The 19741-nt window shown below is 41.4% G+C and overlaps 1 protein-coding gene across 1 annotated transcript; it reads left to right on the top strand.

The window, feature by feature from the left end:
- The first annotated feature begins 1510 nt into the window (after positions 1–1510).
- Positions 1511–17128, top strand: IYD (iodotyrosine deiodinase). Its single transcript, XM_063124540.1, has 5 exons — positions 1511–1700; positions 7949–8140; positions 10157–10316; positions 12368–12524; positions 14052–17128. Exons 1-5 carry the CDS (start codon positions 1517–1519, stop codon positions 14232–14234), a joined length of 876 nt encoding a protein of 291 aa, XP_062980610.1. The 5' UTR covers positions 1511–1516; the 3' UTR covers positions 14235–17128.
- Positions 17129–19741: the final 2613 nt, after the last annotated feature.

Below are 19741 nucleotides of genomic sequence, written 5' to 3'. Positions count from 1 at the left end.
TTTCACCTTCTTTACCTGAAAGATGTGCAAACTACAGTTGCGAGGGATAGCTTGATATCTCTTTGGTCTGGAAGATACAAAAATTCTATTTCTCGTGTGAGGGTTAAGGAGGAACAGAAAGTTCAAGGAACTTGCTGTCTAATGCCAACTTTGCAAGAGAAAGGATTGATCATAAATAGCAATTGTTATAAATGTAAGTAGATAGATTGTTAAGATGAACGTTGTGCTTGCTACAGCTGTTTTCTTGGTTGTAGACCAAGGCCACAGCTAGACCTAAGGTTTATCCTGGGATCATCCAGGGTTCGCCCCTGCCTGAGCACTGGATCCCCTGTGTGTAACCTAGATGAACAGGTTTGACCCCTGGACGATCCAGGGATAAACCTTAGGTCTAGCTATGGCCCAAGTAAGTACCAAGAACCGCTGTAGATGGCTGTCCTGTTTGATTTACTCAGCTTTTGATTTGCCATGAGCAGTATCTGTATTTTTGAAGAATTTCACCACCCAGCATATGTTGAAGAGCTCTGGTGATGGTTAACTGGGAGCAGGCAGCAACAAAGACACACAAAAAGAAGTGGCTCCTATTAGCAGGGCAGCCATGTGCATCAGCAGTGATTTGGCCAAATGGTACCTATACCTGTGCCCTAAACGTACAGATAAGTCTCACTGAGTAGAAAGGGATTCAATGACTTTCTAACGGATAATCCATAGGATACTTTACTATGAGTTGTCTCAGCTGCCTTCACTGGCTACTGGCCCTCAGTACCAATCATAATGGATGGTGTCCTTTATCCTGCCCAGTCACTGAGGTCTTCTGAAGAGGCATTCCTGGTGGCCCCACATGGATCAGAGATCTGCTTGGAAACCACGAGTAGGGCCTTTGGCATGTTCAATACAGATCAGGCATGCACCTAGCTTATTGTGTTTTTCAGCATTTGCTGAAGACTTCCTTTTTAAACAAACATTTCCTGACTGATGAGAAAATTCCAGCCACTGTATTTATTTATTTATCTATTTATTGTATTCAGTGTTTAAGTTGTATGCCCCTCTTAAATCCTTTCATGTAGCGCAGTTTATAAATCCTATAATAAAGAAAGAAAGAAAGAAAGAAAGAAAGAAAGAAAGAAAGAAAGAAAGAAAGAAAGGTTCACCTCAGTGTGGTTCACTTACTGTGGCAGAGTCATTTCCAGTTTTTTATCCTGTAAAAACGTTACTGAAGGTTCTAACGTTGAGGTAGAGTTGGCAAAGGTCTGATGAACTCAGAGATAAAATAAACAGACCTAGCCTTTGGAAGGGATCCATAAATTGCTGGAGGTTGACGAGTAAGTGATCTGGGCGAAAGGTTCCTGGTGGGAGGAAGCCAAGAACTCTGAACGTTGCTCTTTCTCATTCAGTGCATTGATTGGCCCCTTCTATGCTTATCCTTCTCAATCTCGTTAAGCCTTTGGTGTATTTTTCAAGGGAAGCATTGGTCCCTTGGGGACTTGGGGTACTTTCCTGCACTTGAAGCCCTGTGACTATGGCCTTCTCCTCCCTCACGGCAGTTTTTGTAGCAATAATCTGCATCTTGATTGGAATAATACTGAAAGGCAGCAAGAAAAGCAGCAACAAGGAGCAGAGCAAAACCAACAAGAAGGCAGAGGCTCGCCCGTGGGTGGATGAAGACCTAAAAGACAGCACTGACCTTCATGTAGAGGAAGAAGGTATGCAAAACAAAAGAGAGGAGAGGACAGTTCAGCACTTGAATGCCAAAGTTCTTCTAATCTGGACCGAAAGGGAAAAGTCTGTTCCTTTAGATCAGAATCCCCTAGCCTGGTAGCCTCTGGATGTTTTGGATTAGAACTCTCATTGTTCATGACCCATGGCCATGCTGACTGGGGCTGTAGAGAGTTGTAATTCAAACATCTAGAGGGTACCTGGTTCAGAAAAAATGGTTTAAAGCAAGGGTTGGTGGGTCATGATTTGGAAGTCAGCTGTGGCTCCTAAGCAGTTTATGCCATGAGGTGGTTGAGGAAGTCAGTAAAAACTTCCTGCTAGTGTACATTAGATAGAACATGGCTCTGCCTGATGGGCTCTGAGAGGAGAAAAACAAAGCGGCAATGCCAGCATCGCTGAGGTCTGTGGGGCCTCCTATGAGGTCATCGAACATCTTTAGGAGGTGATGGGAATGCCACGGGCTGTGGGAAAGAGAGGTCACCCCTGCGTTGGTGTGTGCCTCACTAATCAAAAGTGCTCACATTCTACACGTCAGTGATTAACAGCGCAATCCTATGCATGTCTACTGAGAACTAAGTCCCATGGAGTTCACTGGGGCTTACTCCTAAATAAGTGGACATAGGATCGCAGCCTAAACTACATTAGAGAGATTTGAAGCGTTGTGCAAATAGAGACCCTATCCAGATACAGCTTCTAGATATGTCCGGCCATAGCTGAACTGGGGCTTTTCTTCTTGCTTTAACTAATAAAGAAGCACAAAGAGTTGGGGATTATGTACTGAAAATACTAATAGGTCTGTTTATTGCAGACAATGCACATTCAAGATGCAAGACAGTTTCATGTACCATCCAATGCCTGCCACAGTGTCAGACTTTAAAAAGATGTTAAATAGTAATGGTGGATAACCTTATCCCTAAAAGAAACACCAAATGCAAACAGATGTTCAAACTAGGGAAAGTGTCCAAAGCTAAATAAGGAGCCTCAGTTTCAGATACTGCTTTATGCATTCTATTTTTCTACAACATCTGCTTTTTGCTTCTTTTTTATCTTCTCAGTCTATTGATTGAAACAATCCAAACTGAAAATGCTGTCCTTAATATTCACCTTCAGGTTAGAATCATCTTCAGAGGGGCAATGCTTTGTAAAAAGAACTCAGTGGGGAAAACCCCAGTTTACATAGGCTATGGTATGAACAAACAACCCCCAAACATACCTCTCATCCTTTATGCATTTCCCCTCCCCCACTTTGTTTCTTATCAACAAAATATGAATTTCTTCTTGCGCAGCACTTGATTAAATTCCAGGGTCTCTGCCAATCAAGCACCTTTTATCTCTAAGGAAATTAAAACAGCGAAGCAAATTCTTCCATGAGAAAATGCTATCCGTGATTGCAATGCCACAGCCTCCAAAGACACTGAACAGTGCCTTCCAAGCAATATATTGTGCTGCATAATGGTTGATGCAGGAAAGTGGCTGCTCAGAACAGCCACTGATGTTTTTCTGTGCTCACCACAGCTGCCGGCTTGTGCCAGACAGATGGCCTGATCTGTTTACAACAGGCTGTGTTCACAAGATTGTGGTTTGGGTTGGGTTGCATTATATGTTAATGGGCTGGATCCAGATTCTTTTTCTCCAGACCAGGACCGGCACTACCTTTAGGCAGAGTGAGGAATCTGCCTCAGACAGCAGAACAGATAGAACTGTATGGGTGATGTGATCTCCTGTGCACTCCCTAAGCTCCCTTGCTGTCTTCAACTGTAGTTGAGGATGTTGGCCTTTTGCCCAGTTTGTTTCACTTTAGTCCATGGAGATGGAAGGAAGCACCATTGTGTCCAGGAAAATGTTTTCGGCGGTGCCTGCTCAAGAAGGGGCATTGCCTGAACGGAGTTCAAATCAGAATGCTCCCCCAACAGAAATGGGGGGAAGGTGATCTTCATGGATTCTCCCTTCCTCTACAGCCCCCAGTGTCAGCTCCTCCACTCTTCTGCAGGGTCCCCCAATCCTACAGCAGATGGGGGCATAGGGGGCTGCAGAGGAGATGGGAATTGATGAAGTTTGCTGTCTCCTCCATTCCATCAGCAGGATTCCTATGGGTTGTTAACAACTATGGCTTGTTAACCATGAATAACCCAGGAAAGGACCCATGGTTTGTTGTTGGGTTGTGAACTCTGGGTTGTTCATGTTAACAACCCATAGTTAAACCATAGTTCACACATAATGATAACCCATGATTCAACAGCAACCCCAGATTCAATGACAATCTGTGCTCAACCTACACTCAACCCATATTCTGAGGCCTTTGCTAGACCACGCTATATCCTGGGGTGATACCTGGGATCGTCCCTGTGTGTCCAGGGGATCCTGGGCTCAGGCAGGGATCAACTCTCCCTGGCCCTGGGATATAGCCTACCCTTTGGCCCTGCTTTTTCTTGCGGTCTCAGGCTCAGCCCGAGACCGCAAGCATGTGGCCCATTTCCGCGGCTTTTCCCGGCTCCACGCGATTACTCGCGTGGAGCCGGGACCTGCGCCCATCAGGGGCAGGGTGGGGGGAATTATTATTATTATTTTAAAAAATACTTACTTTTTGTCGCTCATGTGCAGCCGGCCCTTTAAAAGTTAAAAAAAATGGCGGGCGCGACTGCTCTCTTATTGAGGTCGCCTTGCCTGATGTATAAACGAGGGCAGGATCTCGCGTTATTCAGAATGCGAGATCACCCCTCCTCCATCCTGGAATACGCGGCAGGTCTAGCAAAGGCCTGGGTTTTGTTATGTGCAAACCAAGTCAGTGTATGTCAGTATAGAGCCAAGCCAAAGCTTCCATGTTGCCAGTTCAAGCCCCAGAGTTCCTGAAGCAGTTCCTATGACTGATTTTGATAGCTAGATAAATGAAGATGTATGGCAGCCTTCCCCAACATGTGCCCTCCACATGTTTTAGGTCTATGAATTCCATTAGCCCCAGGCCAGGATGCCAGTTTTGAGGATTGTGGGAATTGTAGTCCAAAACATCTGGCAGGCACCAAGTTGGGGAAGGCTGATGTGTGGTATTCTCCTTTGCCATTTCAATAGTTCTAGGCTTGGGATGTAAAGGTGGCAATATGAACCAAATGAATCAAAGCCACACAACCAAGAGTGCTTCCAGATGAAGCTTTTATTGTGCAATTGCCCTGCCTCATTCATTGTGCAGATAATGGAGTCTTCAATTTCTAACTCTCCCATGTTTTCCCACTGCTTCTTTTGTCTTTTTCATGCCAGAAAAAAACTCCATCAAGGAGGAAAAGTTGGAATATCTGCAGGAGCCCTCTATCTAGAAATATTCTTAGTATATTGACTAAGCCTATATGATGCAGTGTTATATTTTGCATTTCTTTACCTGCATTCAGACTTGCTCAGCCTCACAGGATTAGGATAAGGAGAGGGAAAGTGAGATACTTAGATCATTACATACTTCTGACCCAGCAGTCCCTTACATTGAGTCTACTGAGCTGCTTGGGTGAATTCTCTAGAGGCCCTTGATAGAGTTAAATAGACTGGGAAATGTTAAACTTGCTACAAAGCAATTTTTATGATTTTGTCTGCAACTAAAGAAAACCTTCCTTTGCAACATCAGCAAATCTCTAAATGAAAAGGGTGAAGAACATACCAGTTTAGTGTTATAATGTCATGGCTCTAGGTCAATTTTATTTTTCTATTTCTAACACACCATTTTTCTCTTTTATATTATTTTGAGAAAAGTGCTTTTCTTGGGGATTTGTAGACACTAATTATTTGACATGTTGCACCCTGAACGACAGTGGATCAACGGCGTGTTTGGTCACCAAACTAAGATGATCAGTGTTTCAATACCATTAGCAGTGACAATAAAATGTATTTATTTTACTCTGGAATGAAGAAAACAAAACAAAACAAAACCATGGCCACACATAGCCTCTGTTTGCCTTTGTGAAAAGGATGTTCTGTAACTGGCCACAGCTATCGTGGCAGTCATTTTGTGGATGGGCAAGCTCCCCAGGCAGCCATTTTGTGAGAATACTCATGACTCCAGCAAAGGAGATCGTTACCTTGTCGTGGTGCTGGAGCTTGAGCACCTCAAGGATGCCATGAGCTAAACTGTGAAGGGACACCCAAGACGGGAAGGTCAAAATTCCAAATGTGCCCACCAACTCGGGGATCCTGAGAATACATAGTTAAATACACTGTGACCCCACTAGTGTAATTTATAGCATTTACTATAGCTAGTAGCATTTACTTGAGCTTTTCCACTATACCACAATGCCACCTAGAGGTTATGTAGTGGAAAAACAGGAAAGGAAATGCTCCTTGTGTAGTGCTTGGATCTCAATTCTGTGTTGAAACCGTAAGTAGATAAGCAGATCAACAGCAAGTTAAAAGCCTTGTGTAGAAAAGCTGTTGGTAACATTGGACTTGGTTGTATCTAAATGGAGTCAGAAGTTTCTTGATGCCATTCTGTTCTTGTTGGAGAGAGATAATGAAGTTTTTGTTTAGTTTCTTAACTGATATGTCCTCTAAGCCTTCCATCACAGTAGTATACTGGTTCTATACATAGGTGATCATATTTAGTTGTCTTCCACAAAACAGCTAGCTGTACAAACATAGATTTACGAATATAAAATATAATGGCCACAATCTAATACAGAGTTATTGCTTGACAGCACAATTTTATACATATCTACTCAGAAATAAACCCCATTGATTAGATTTACTCCCAGAGTAAGTACAACTGAACTCAGTGAGAGTTACTTCCAAGTAGACGTTGATAGGATTGTGCTGCACATCTCTGTTAGATTGTGGCCCTCCCAAGCTATAACCACCCTGCAAAACAGAATGCAAAAACTGGAGATCCTTGCATTTTCTCATTGTGTCAGAACAGCTCTGATAAGATTTGAATTTCAGACTGGTTAATGCTAGCTACTAATATTACTCATGCAACATATGTGTGCCACTCCTTTTCCTAATGGATTTTAAACAGCTTACACATTAATGGAGATATCTCTCTAATATTTTAATGGTTTTGCAATGGCTCTGGAAAGAGTGTTTACAAAGCTGACCGTCATTGATTTTATAAGGAGCCAAGGTCAGAATTGCAACCCTCCTTCTGCAATTGGCTTGCTTAGAAAACACAACCGATAACATGTACTTTTTTCCCCAAGCTAGGAATCCAGATAATCCTACAAGCACTGGATGCCTCACATACAAAGAAAGATAGGACTATAGCATTATAAGAAAGATAGGACTACCTCAAAAAATGGTGGGCTCTCCCCTCCTACTCCGTAGGAACAGTAAGAAGCTGCCTTATATTGAATCAGACAATTGGTCCATCTAGTCCAGTATTGTCAGCAGTGACTGGCAATGGCTCTCCAGGATATCAAGCAGTTTTTCCAGTCCTGCCTGGAAATACTGGGGATTGAACCTTCTTGGGACAGAAGGACCTTCTTGGTTCTTGGGACAGGGGAAGCCAATCTATGGGGCTCCTTTGGTCAGAGAGGTACAATGAGTGGAATGGACTAGAAATAGAGGCATTGAGCAACAAATGTGTTGTAGAGGGCCTGAGTAAGAAGGGGGAAATCATAGTAGTACTGTGCTTGTAATATATAGAAATAGTCAAGGATGCATTCTGTCAGGCTATCAGGCAGGGCAATGAAGAACACTGCACACTGTGGTAAAGAAAGTACTGGAAGGCTGAATAAAAAGGTTAATGTTACAATGATAAGATGATGTCAGGCTGTTTATGAGAGACCAGAGATAGAACAGTGATGAAGAATCATATGCATTGTAGAAGAAGAAGCTGGTAGGAGGCATGCAGAGAGAGCACAGGGGCAGATACAGACCCAGTAACTGAGGAAAGACAACAGCTACATGCAGCAGACATGGCACAATGAAAAGTGTTTAAGGATAGGATAAGGGACTTGTATTTCAAACCATTGTCCAGAAGTAGCTTATTTTTACTTAAGCCCCATAAATAAAGTTAGGTGGAAAAAATAATAGCAATGACTTCTTACAATCAAGGTTCTGGAAATTTAGCAAAGAAAAAACTTTGTCAATGTGCAACTAATGGTTAATACTGTCAAAATCTAGGAATTGCCTTTTTCTGTGGGGGAAAAGTTGATGAAATTCTTTACCCTGATATCAAACAGGTTTGTCTCTCCCTTCATTCAGTTAAGCAAACCCCTCAATGAAAGTGTGTAACTTTCCCTTCTGCTTTCCCCTCCCCTCTCAGATGATGGTGAATGGCAAGGATTAGACGACAGCATTGCTCACGTCCCTTTTTCAACTGAGCATTACTCTGAAGAAGACATGGTCAAAAGATCAAAGGATTTTTACGAGCTTCTCAATAAGAGAAGATCTGTCAGGTTTATAAGCGACGAGCCGGTTCCAAGGGAGGTAATTGACAATGTAATCAAAGCAGCAGGTACTGCATTGTGTGAATGGATCCCCTGTGAATGACTAAACCTTTGGGCAGCCATCTTGTTAGATTTAGCTGCAAATTTGTCAGTCATCTCTAGGGATCAGTGAGAAATTCACGCAGTTCGCATTCCAAGGCAAACTTACCCAAATTTGCTCTTTATCTTTGCAAAAACAAACAAAAACAAAGCACACACAAAAATGCAAATCTTGGCAATAATACAGATACATGATGCTTTATTTATTAGGAGGAAATGTGTACATTTGCAAAAATGCATACATTTGGAAAACATGCATACAGAAGTACAGAGGTTTTTTTTAAAAAAAATGTGCACAAAAATGCATGCAAATTTTCATGAGGACTAAAAAAAAAATGCACTCCAGTGTGGAATTGGGATGAAATGAATTTAGCATGTGAAAAATGAGTTTGTTGTTTATTCGTTCAATCATTTCCGACTCTTCGTGACTTCATGGACCAGCCCACGCCAGAGCTTGAGTGAAATCAAGCTTGACATATTCACCCATCCCTAATCACCACTATAGTGATAGTAATCATGCTTGCAGTAGGAGTCAGCAATGTTAGTGAAGAAGAAGAGGAGCTGAGACTTCACACCATGATCCCTGACTGGTTTCAGTGGCCCTCAACAGCCATGTACCTGTTCTTACATGTCCTCATGCGTACCTGTTCTGTGACAAGCCGTGGACCATATAGGAAGAGCCACAGCCCAGAAATGGGGTAATGCTGTTGTTAAGATCTGCAGCATAAGCTCCTCCCACATGGCCTGAGGTTTCCCACATTACTCTGGTGGCCTGGACAGGTGTTGCAGCAAGTCCCACACCACGAGCTTCATGTAAGAAAGGGGCCTGTGCTAGTATGCCTAGACTTTCTTGGAAACATCTGGGAGTAGAATCAAGATAGGGGTTTTGTAATGTTGAAGAATGATAAGTATGGATGTTTGCTAGCCATACCATGCACGCTTTGTAAGGCTGTCACCCAATTAAAGTAGTCATAGTTGATCTAATCATCTGAGCTTTAATAAATTAGGCAGTAACCCTAGACCCTCTTACCTGGGAGCACTCCACTAGAATTTGATGGGTCTGAGTAGACACTCAGAGGACTGCACCCTTAGTTGATTAAATCTGCATAAACTGTTTATATGCATAACGTAATAGTTTGGAAGAAAAATATGTATAATTTATCAGTTTTTATGTGGTGCATGTATAAATCACAGCATTTTAGAAAAGGCTCTTCCCTCCGTGTGAAACTAAGTAAGAATGTTTCTCTGAACATAGTGCCAGTCACATGCTGTTTATCCTTGTTCTTCTTTTAAAATCAATAACCTTAAAAAATAAAGTCATCCCTTTCGTTGGGGGCTCCTTTTTAGTTGATCAAAATTTTTTAAATATGGTCAACCAAGGAATTAATAGACTAAATATTACAGCCTTAGTGCTTGCGGTATCTAATTTGCCTTTTATAAGAACCTGTGAGATCCACCAATTGTAGCCTGGTGCAAAAGGCATAAACTTAGAATTAAAGACTTCTGAGCCCCAGAACTTGTTTGACCAGAACAGGAAGGGAACTTACTGTCCTTCCACACACAAATCCATTCCTGGTTACCCCAATGTTTTCATCATTTCAGCAGTATAATAGGGAGGAGGCAAGGAAGCCATGTTGTTGCTGCTGTTGTTAAACAATTGAGAGTGAGAAATCCTTGCCAATCTACTGCAAATCACCAAGAGATCCACCAAATGATCCACATTTATCTTCTGCTCACCCCTGATGTATGTAAAGTCAAATACTGCTACATTATATGCGGCTGTTCATGAGTAATACTTCTGCTATGTGCATTCAATATGACAAAGATTGGGCTTCCCATTGCTCTAAGACTCCCAATAAATGAAAAAAAATCATTGAGATTGAAGAAGTAGGCTGAGATCTGATGGGTGTCCAAAGGTTTAAAACTCATTTTCTATATACAGCACCTTTCTTTCATATGAATGTTTCTTTTTCATTTGATTAAAGGAACATCTCCTAGTGGGGCGCACACTGAGCCTTGGACCTTTGTGGTAGTGCAAGATGTAGAAATAAAACATAAGATCCGGGAGATCATTGAAGAGGAAGAAGAAATAAACTACAAGAAAAGAATGGGAGATAGATGGGTTAATGACTTGAAAAGACTGAGGTACCATTGATGCTGACTGCTCCAGCTTACATTGCTAAAAGAAGGGTATTACTATATACTGTTTGGGTAAGCCCATGATCTAAAGGTGTGAGATCTATCTTGGACAGGATATTATAAATATATCCACCCAACTCAAGATGCTGGTTTTTATCTCGAAAGCCTTACTCAGCTTAGAACTGCAATACATAAAGAAGCACCTGTCCCAATATGAGCCTACCCATACACTATGATAAACATCTGAGGCTTCCTCAAGGGAGAAGGCCTTCTCAGTGGTAGCCCCTGACAGTGGAATGCTCTCGCAGTGAGGTCTGCCTGGCACTAACATTATTATCATTTTGTAACCAGGTTAAGACTTTCCTCTGTTCCCAGGCATTTGAAAGCATAGGCTGGGGGTTTTCAGGTTTTTTTTTTTTTCTAATCAGGCCTTGTAGTTTTATTGTTAATTTTTAGAAAACTTTTTTGCAAACTGTTTTATTTATTTTTTTAGGATTAAAGATTTTATATTATATTTTTTCATACTGTGAACTACCCAGAGATCTTTGTCTATTGGGCAGTCTAGAAATGTAATAAATGAATGAATGAATGAATCCAGGTGCAATTCAAGGTAATAGAATCATAGAATCATAGAGTTGGAAGGGGCCTATAAGGCCATTGAGTCCAACTCCCCACTCAATACAGGAATCCACCTCAACACATCCATGACAGATGGCTGTCCAGCTGCCTCTTGAATGCCTTTAGTGTGGGAGACCCCACAACCTCCCTAGGCAATTGGTTCCATTGTCATACTGCTCTAACAGTCAGGAAGTTTTTCCTGATGTCCAGACAAAATCTGGCTTCCTGTAGCTTGAGCTCATTATTCTGTGTCCTGCACTCTGAAATGATGAAGAGATCCTGACAACCTTCCAAGTACTTGAAGAGTGCTATCATGTCTCCCCTCAGTCTTGGTTCTAACTTTCGGAGCCTGAAACACTGGGCCCAGGCATCATTTTGGGGTGGGGGTGGAGATTAATACCAATGTAGGACATGGATGTCCTCCCATACTTAGACAATGGATGTGGCTCAGTGGCATTAAGAGCTTTAAGATAAAATATGCTGGGTTTGGGGGAGCTCTGACTACACCCATTCTTGCCTCTGGCTCCACCCCATTTTGACACTGGCCCTGCCCACCATTGGAACGTGGCCCTCGACAACGTTTCCAAAATTGAATTCAGTCCTCTACTACTCCTGATTTATGTTTCATTTTTATCTGATTTATTATGTGATTTTATTTATCCATTTTAGTGCTCCATTATTTTATTATTCTAATGATATGTAAGCACTTTTAAAGCACAGTCCTATCCTGTATATGCTTACTTGGAAGTAAGTGCCACAGTTTTCAATGGGATTTAGTCCCAAGTAAGTTTGTATAGGATTTCAGCCTAAGAAACTATTGTCTGAAGGATGGCATATATATTCTCTAAATAAAGAAAATACCAGGATATTAATGATTTGGGGTTAAAATTTATGCATACTGTTTTAAAGTTTAGGATGAAAGTTTCCAGATTAGATGAGGCGCCTCTGGGATGAATGTTGAGAAATTGCCAAATTTTAAAAGCCTACCTTAAACAGCCTACTTAACTGTTTAAATATACATTTAGCAAATATTCAGTTTCTAATATATTACCTCCTTTCTGAAGCTGAAATGGGATGCCCAAGAGAACACTTTTAATATCAGAATTTGAGTGTTCACTGTACAAATATAGACCTTTCTGTCTATCTAGGCCCCTTATCAAGCCAAGAAAAATAAAAGCAACAAAGCAAAATGTAGCCTGTGTGTGGTCTTTTCTGAGATTCTGACCACATACTTTGTACATGCTCCTCTCTAGAAAAATGACACACACTGTCGCCTGGCAGCTTTTCATAGAACATTTTTGTGGAAAAAATTCAACCAAGGTTTTTGTTTTTTAACCCAGATGCAGAGTTATCATATATTTTCAGGATTTTTATAGCCACTGCAAATATTTTACGTGAGGCTACCAGTACATAACCCTTTAAAAATAATCCTGTTGTAGGACCAACTGGATCAAAGAATACTTGGATGCAGCTCCCTACCTGATCCTTATTTTCAAGCAGGTGTATGGAACGCTTCCAGATGGGAAAAAGAAAACCCACTATTACAATGAGATCAGTGTTTCTATTGCCTGCGGCATTCTCCTCACTGCACTACAGGTATGTATGCAATTTGGGTAAGAGCAAGACCAGCGTGAAACATAGAAAATGTGCAGCAGTATTCAAGACAGCATCCTCCAGATAACTAGCACAAGCTTTCACCTTGCTATAAGGTGAGTTTGGGGCTACACTGGCTGTGATGGGGAAGGAAGAGATCCCTCACCCCATGTGCCCAAATATGCTAGTGTAGAAACACAAATGGGAGAGGAGAATCCAAAGGTGACCACATTGAGAAGCATATGCTGAGGCGCAAGTGCTGTGGCACTCCTGTTCATTCCGCCATGCCTACAGGACCCACTGCTTGCGCAATGGCGAGTTAAGTGCTTCGTAAAGAAACCCTAGAAATGAGTGGAAATGCTAATTTGTGGATCCAGACAGATCAGTAGAGCTCCCTTCTGTGAGTTCCACTGACATGCCCTAACCCAAAAAAGCAGTTGGTCCTGCTGGTGTGCAGGAGCACAGGATACTGGCCTGACTCCTTGCATCTGAAACCAGCTTGTTGTTTTTGCTGCAACAGACTGACAAGGTTACCCCTCTGGAAATATGCATAGTGTACTCCAGATCTTCAAATGTATTTTAAAGATATTTTTATTAACTGCATAAACATATTATATATAAAACCAACTGAAATAGACTAATTAAACTTAGTATAACTAAACGTAACATAAGAAGAGCCATGCCAGATCAGACCAAAGGCCTAATTCAGCATTCTTTTTGCACATTGACCAAGTAAATGCCCATGGCTCCCCGCAGGACATGACTGCAAAGTATCCTCCTCTTCATGTTCCCCAGCAACTGGCATTGAGAGTTTCCTCTGTTACTGGACATAATATATAGCTACCATGATTAGTAGCCATTGCTAGCATATTATCTATGAATTTGTCTAATCCACCTTTAAAGCCATTGGACTGAAACTTAAGCATTATTTATTTATTTATTTATTTCATTTATATACTGCTCCATAGCCAAAGCTCTCTGGGCGGTTTACAAAAGTTAACACCTTATGAAACAACAAAAAAGAAATGATCTGTTGTTGATTGAAGAACATATCATTCTATTTCACTTCAAGAGGAAATGATTAAATTTCAGGTTGAGTGGATATAAAACCATCCAGTGCCACCACTTTCTAACCAATACAAATTCAAATGTGTGATGGAGGCGTGTGGTTCAGGCCTCTAACAACTACAGATAATTTCAGATGTTAATTTAGGAAATCTATGGAAAACTAGCTGTACTTGTGATATGGATTTATGGTGACTTGCATTGGTGACATGTATTATGTTAATTTTAATACTGAATATTATGTCAATATATGTTGATATTTAACAGTGTGTGTGTGTGTGTGTCGCATGTGTGTGTGCATGTGTTTTACATATCCTGATGATAGTATTTCTTTAAAGTGTGATGGAAACTTGAAACACATGGGTACCTAGGAAGTTTATTGAGCACAGGTAATGAGCGTGAAGAATGCTATTCTTACAGTATTCCTACAGTATTTCAGTATTTCTCTCCTTTCCTTTGTTTTAGAATGTGGGCCTGGTGACAGTTACCTCCACACCCCTGAATTGTGGCCCACGCCTACGAGTGTTGCTCAAGCGCCCAGTGAATGAAAAACTTCTTTTGCTGTTGCCTGTTGGGTACCCCAGTAAAGATGCTACTGTGCCAGACTTGACACGAAAGCCACTGGATGATATTATGGTGGTTATATAAATGTGGAACAGTTGGGAAGAAACCTTTGGCCATATATTGCTATTGAGAGAAATCCAGTGGAGGCTGGTGACTCTGATGTCAGTGGGGTGTCCACTCTGAGTTTCAGTCAGAACCAGTCAGAGCTCTAAAAGATCTATCCATAGCTCAGAGCTCTGACTGGTTCTGACTGAAACCAGGAGCGAATTCCCCACCCTGCTGACATTGGAACCACCAGCCTTCACTGGAGATGTTCATTTTCCTTGACTATTTACAATGCCCCCATTGAAACCCGCAGCAGCTTCCTCTATAAACAGATTCTTAAGCTCACATGAACCCATAAACACATGGAAAATGCTGTGAATAACACACTGAATGTACTTATAGACATGCTTACATGATATTGCCACAATTCTCATAACATGTAACTGCTTCATAGGTGGCATCCACCAAAAGTTGTAGTCATGGCCAAAGGCATCCACTTACAAGAAGGCTGCAATGAACCTCAATTGATACATAGTACACACTCTTCAGCTACATTTTATGTGCGTCTCTCCAGCATTTTATATCCAGACACCTTCAAAGCACTAATAATGACAACCAGCAGTAAGCAGTCAGAATAAGTAAACTTCATCGGGGTAGTTATTGATGAGGATTATCGATTATTCCAAGGACACACATGCAATGGCATTTAAATGGTCTCCCTCACTTTAATTACTGCACTCCCTGCTTTGAATTGCAGAATACTCTTTCTTAACATGTTTGGTGCTTTTCTGTATGCGTGTGTTAGATTAGGACAGTCAGTACCCTATGCTCACTCTGAATATAAATATGATTTTTAAATTGCTTGGTGAATCAGATTGTCTGCCTTAAGTTTAGAACAGGAAGCAAATATTTACAGGGCTAGTGTTTCAATATTGGATGAGAAACAGAAATAGGGAAGTGGGTTCTGGAGTATAACCCTTTCCCTCCTGACCAAATAACCACAAAAAAGCACCCACAGTACAGCTGGGATAAATCTGTTTTAAGCTGGAGAGCTAGCACAGAGCAAGGCATGATGAAGCTCCAGCACCTCTCTTGCTAGAAAATAACTACTAGACATGTTTAGTGCCACCTCCAGATTTTGGAGAGCTCTTGATCAAGGCTCCCTCAAGGGCCTCCATCCCTCAATGAGTCGACCTTCTCATCCCCATTGTCACCAGCTGCTCTTGCTCCTCACCTGTTTTGTCTTCATTGCTACCACTTGCTTTCTTGGCAGGCAGAAGGCCAGGAAGAAGTAGGCAGGGGGCACCTACTGCTTCTCGCCATCACTACTGTTATCTGTGGCAGAGCGAGAGGCAGGTGAACAAGTAGGTTGGAATGGCGAAGAGGAGCAGAAACTCCAAAGGGCTCATGTCAGTGGGCCCCTGCTAGGATGTGGGTCTTGAGCAGCTGCCCAACTATGCCTACTCCTTGATGCGAGCTTTGTATGTACTCTTTTGTTCAGCTCCCAACTTGCCCATTTTCCCAGGACAGACACCAGTCCAGGATCTGTTTCATTGCAAGGAGAGTGTGCTGGAGGGGTGGAGGCTGTTTATATAGAGGGGGGTGAAGCCTGTTTATATAGAGCCAGTGTGGTGTAGTGGCTAAAGTGTTGGACTGGGAGTTGGGAGATCCAGGTTTAGTCCCCACTCAGCCACAGAAACCCACTGGGTGACTTTGGGCCAGTCACAGACTCTCAGCCCAACCCACCTAACAAGGTTGTTGTTGTGAGGATAAAGTGGAGAGGAGGAGGATTATGTACGCCACCTTGGGTTCCTTGGAGGAAAAAAGGCGTGATATAAATGCAATAATACATACATACATACATTTACAAATATGCATGTTACACATTTGAGATCTGGCAAGTATCAAGACATACCATAACTACTTGGAAGTAAATGCCACTTGATTCCATCTGATTAACTTCCATTTAAATGTGCATAGGACTGCAGCCACAGTCACTGTGTCTTGAGATTTGCTTGTGTTGCGGCACTCCCAAGTTCTGCTCTGAACAAACAGAAGTACAATATGAAATATTTCTGGTGGGGAAAGCTAAATGTTCTGGTATTTTTCAAGATTTCAAAGAACAAAACATTTAGGCTGCAGACCTGAGCACTCTCACTATGGAGGAAGTAGGGACAGCCCTCCCATGAGACAGGATGATACTTTCACCTCTTTGAAAGGGGGTGGATTGGACCCCCATCTACTCTCTGGAAGACCACCTGCTGTCTGCCCACTCAGTGATGCACCATGCCTCTCAATGCCTTGTGTCACAGCATGACAACAGCTCATATAGTCCTCCAGAGAGCACCCCAGGCACCAAATGCCTCACTCTGAGGGGATCCTTCCTCAGGGCAAAGCATTGTGGGTGAAGTGACCATGGAGACCACCTTACTGGATTGGGGCAATGATTTGTAATGTAGACTGCTTGAAGAACACCCATCCAAATGCAGGGACCACAGTAAAAGCTCATTTATTGGCCTAGACTGGTGTGGGCATTTTCTCCCCTGCCTTTCCCCCTCTTTTACAATGCTTTTTATAATGAAATAAATGAAAAATAGACATTTGCTACATTGGTGCTGCTTCAAACTGGCAATATTCAGGCACGAGAGCAATGCTAACAAGCAAATAAAATTTAAACATAAAACTTCCTTGCTTTTGTATTTCCTCCTGCAGGAACTTCTTAGATAAAATGAAACAATCCATTTGAAATTGTCTTACATGTGTTCATTAAAGACTTTCCATTTCTGTGATTGGAATAACTCTGTACTTTGAACTGAGATTAGCTCAAGACCTGATGGCAGGGATGTTCCATGAATGTGTAAACATGGAAAGGAGATCACTGGGTTGTGTAAACGTTACTTATCTGGGGAGGGGGGGGCACATTCTTTTGATTTCTAGCCTAAAGGTGCATGAACAAGATCAAACACACTTTTATTGCTTTGCTTCCATATTCATAGTCACTAGTAATAAAACTGCCATATGTGTTCTTTATTTTATTCATTTTTTATTTTAGAAAATTTCTACCCCATCTTTCAGCTTCCAAAGAGGATCCCAAGGCAGCTTTTAGAGTAAGGGCTTCTTTAGATTAAATTGAAATTGTGTTTGCTTACTGTCCTGCTTCTCTTCTGCAATTGTAATGAGCCGAATTACACAATGGCAACCACGTGGCCTGAAATTTAAATCTTCCCTGCTCATAGTATTGAATAGGACAGCACCCTCTAGTAGGTGTTTTGTAGCACAACTTCAGCTGTACACACTAGGAAATCCCAGGCGATTCCAGGAGAATCGGGATATCCATTTTTAATCCTGTGTTAATGTATAGGATCCCCCCTTTTAATCTGTTACAGTTTTTAAAAAATTAAACATGTTTTTAACTTTACTATAGGTTTAATTCTATTTTAACTTTTGTAATTTATATGTTTTAATTGTCCTTTTTTTAATCTTATAAACTGCCTTGAGTCCCAGTACTGGGGAAAAGGTAGGATATAAATAATAATAAATAATAATAAAAACAACAACAATGGAATGACTAGGGGAAGGAGCAGGAAAGGTTCAGAAGGCTCATGATGTCATCAAAATGACCCGCAACTTCCATGAGTGGCCAGCTACGAGTATGCTATAAATCACTTATTTAAAGAAGCCCTAAAAGATAGATATATTTTCTTTATTTATTTATTACATTTCTATACTGCCCAATAGCCGGAGCTCTCTGGGCGGTTCACAAAAATTAAAACAATTCAAAGTATAAAACAACAGTATAAAACCATAATATAAAATACAATATAAAAGCTCAACCAGATAAAAACAGCAGCAATGCAAAATTACAAATTTAAAACACCAAGTTAAAATTTATTTATAGACTGTTAAAATGCTGGGAGAATAAAAAGGTCTTCACCTGGCATCTAAAAGCATATAATGTAGGTGCCAAGCGAATCTCCTTAGGGAGTTCATTCCACAGCCGGGGTGCCACAGCAGAGAAGGCCCTCCTCCTGGTAGCCACCTGCCTCACTTCCTTTGGCAGGGGCTCGCGGAGAAGGACCCCTGAGGATGACATTAGGGTCCGGGCAGGTACATACGGGAGGAGGCGTTCCTTCATACATATATGATGGAATGGAGCCAAATTTGATTCCGACCTGGTTTACATCTAACACAAATAAATCCATGAAATATACTCATTTAACACAGGGGTGCAGAACCTGAGGCTTGGAGGCTAAATCTGGCCTGCCCAGGGTTCCAATTTGGCCCTCCAGGGTTCCCCAGATTGCCATGCCCCTTCCCCATACCCCAACCCCTTTTATCTGACCACCAATCGTTCTGTAGTTTCCCAGGTATTGTGCAGTTTTTTCCCACATTCTGAAAAGTCAAAATGCCTCTCCTAAGCCTTAGCTACTGGCAGTAAAACCTTTAAGCTAAAATGGGGGGGGGGCATTTTTGGCCCCATCCCTTTGCTTTTCGTCTTGTCCACCACTGGAATACAGCCCCAAGAGCTTCTCTTAATTGGAATTCCACCCTCAGATAGAAAAAGTTTCTGCATCCATGGTTTAACTGATGGTTAACCCGTGGTTTGTTGCCCAACCAGGATCTATCTGGCAGACAATTGAACAAAGCATGGTTTCTTTTCTCAATCCCTGGGTTGTTTGTTTCCCTCCTCTTTTGCCTGCTCCCTCCCAGTATCCCAAATGCCTCTGTGGCACTGCTGTAGTGGCATGTAGAATGGCTGGCTTGTTTTATCTACTCTTGCCTGTTGCCTCTGTAGCCTGGCGAAACAATCCATGAGCATCCCATGGTTCTGGGCCACACGTAACAACAACTCATAATTTAAATAACCCAGAGTTCACAACCCAACAACAACAAAAATCATTTTTTTCTTTCTGGATTGTTTTGGGTAATAAACCATGGTTTGTTAGTGCAGCTAGATTTGCACATCACTAAACACAGAATTCAACAACCCATGGGTTAAGTAAACCATGGGTTAACGTTATGTGCGACCTAGGTCTATGGCTGCAAACTTATATCCATTTACCTTCGAGTAAGTCCCATGGACCTCAATGAAATAAGACTGAGTAGGTATGTATAGTTGCACTGTAAGTCACACTTAGAATGCTCCTATTGAAATCAATGAGACTTAAATAAGTAATTTTAAATCAGTCTGTTAGTAACCACTAAAACACTTTTCCTGTGAGAAATGTTTTAATTAAAGAAAGGTATTGCACTATAACAGCATAATGCTAAAATGCTAACTTAAATAAAATTTAAAAAACGTTCTGTTCACTGCCAGACTTTTTTTTAAAAAACACACACCACACAATTAAAAAATGCATTATTGTTGTATTAAAGTAATATAATACCATAATAGCAAAATTAGCACCATAGTATTATGATGCTATAATTTAGCATTATGTTTTAATACGATACCTCCCTTTTTCCTTCCATGAAAAGAGATGTAAAACTACAACATTATAATGCTATTATTACACACACACACTGTAGCCTTTTGATGTAATAGC

This window comes from Elgaria multicarinata, chromosome 4 (assembly GCF_023053635.1).
Source record: "Elgaria multicarinata webbii isolate HBS135686 ecotype San Diego chromosome 4, rElgMul1.1.pri, whole genome shotgun sequence".
Taxonomy (NCBI): domain Eukaryota; kingdom Metazoa; phylum Chordata; class Lepidosauria; order Squamata; family Anguidae; genus Elgaria; species Elgaria multicarinata.
This window is presented reverse-complemented; position numbering and strand designations above follow the sequence as displayed.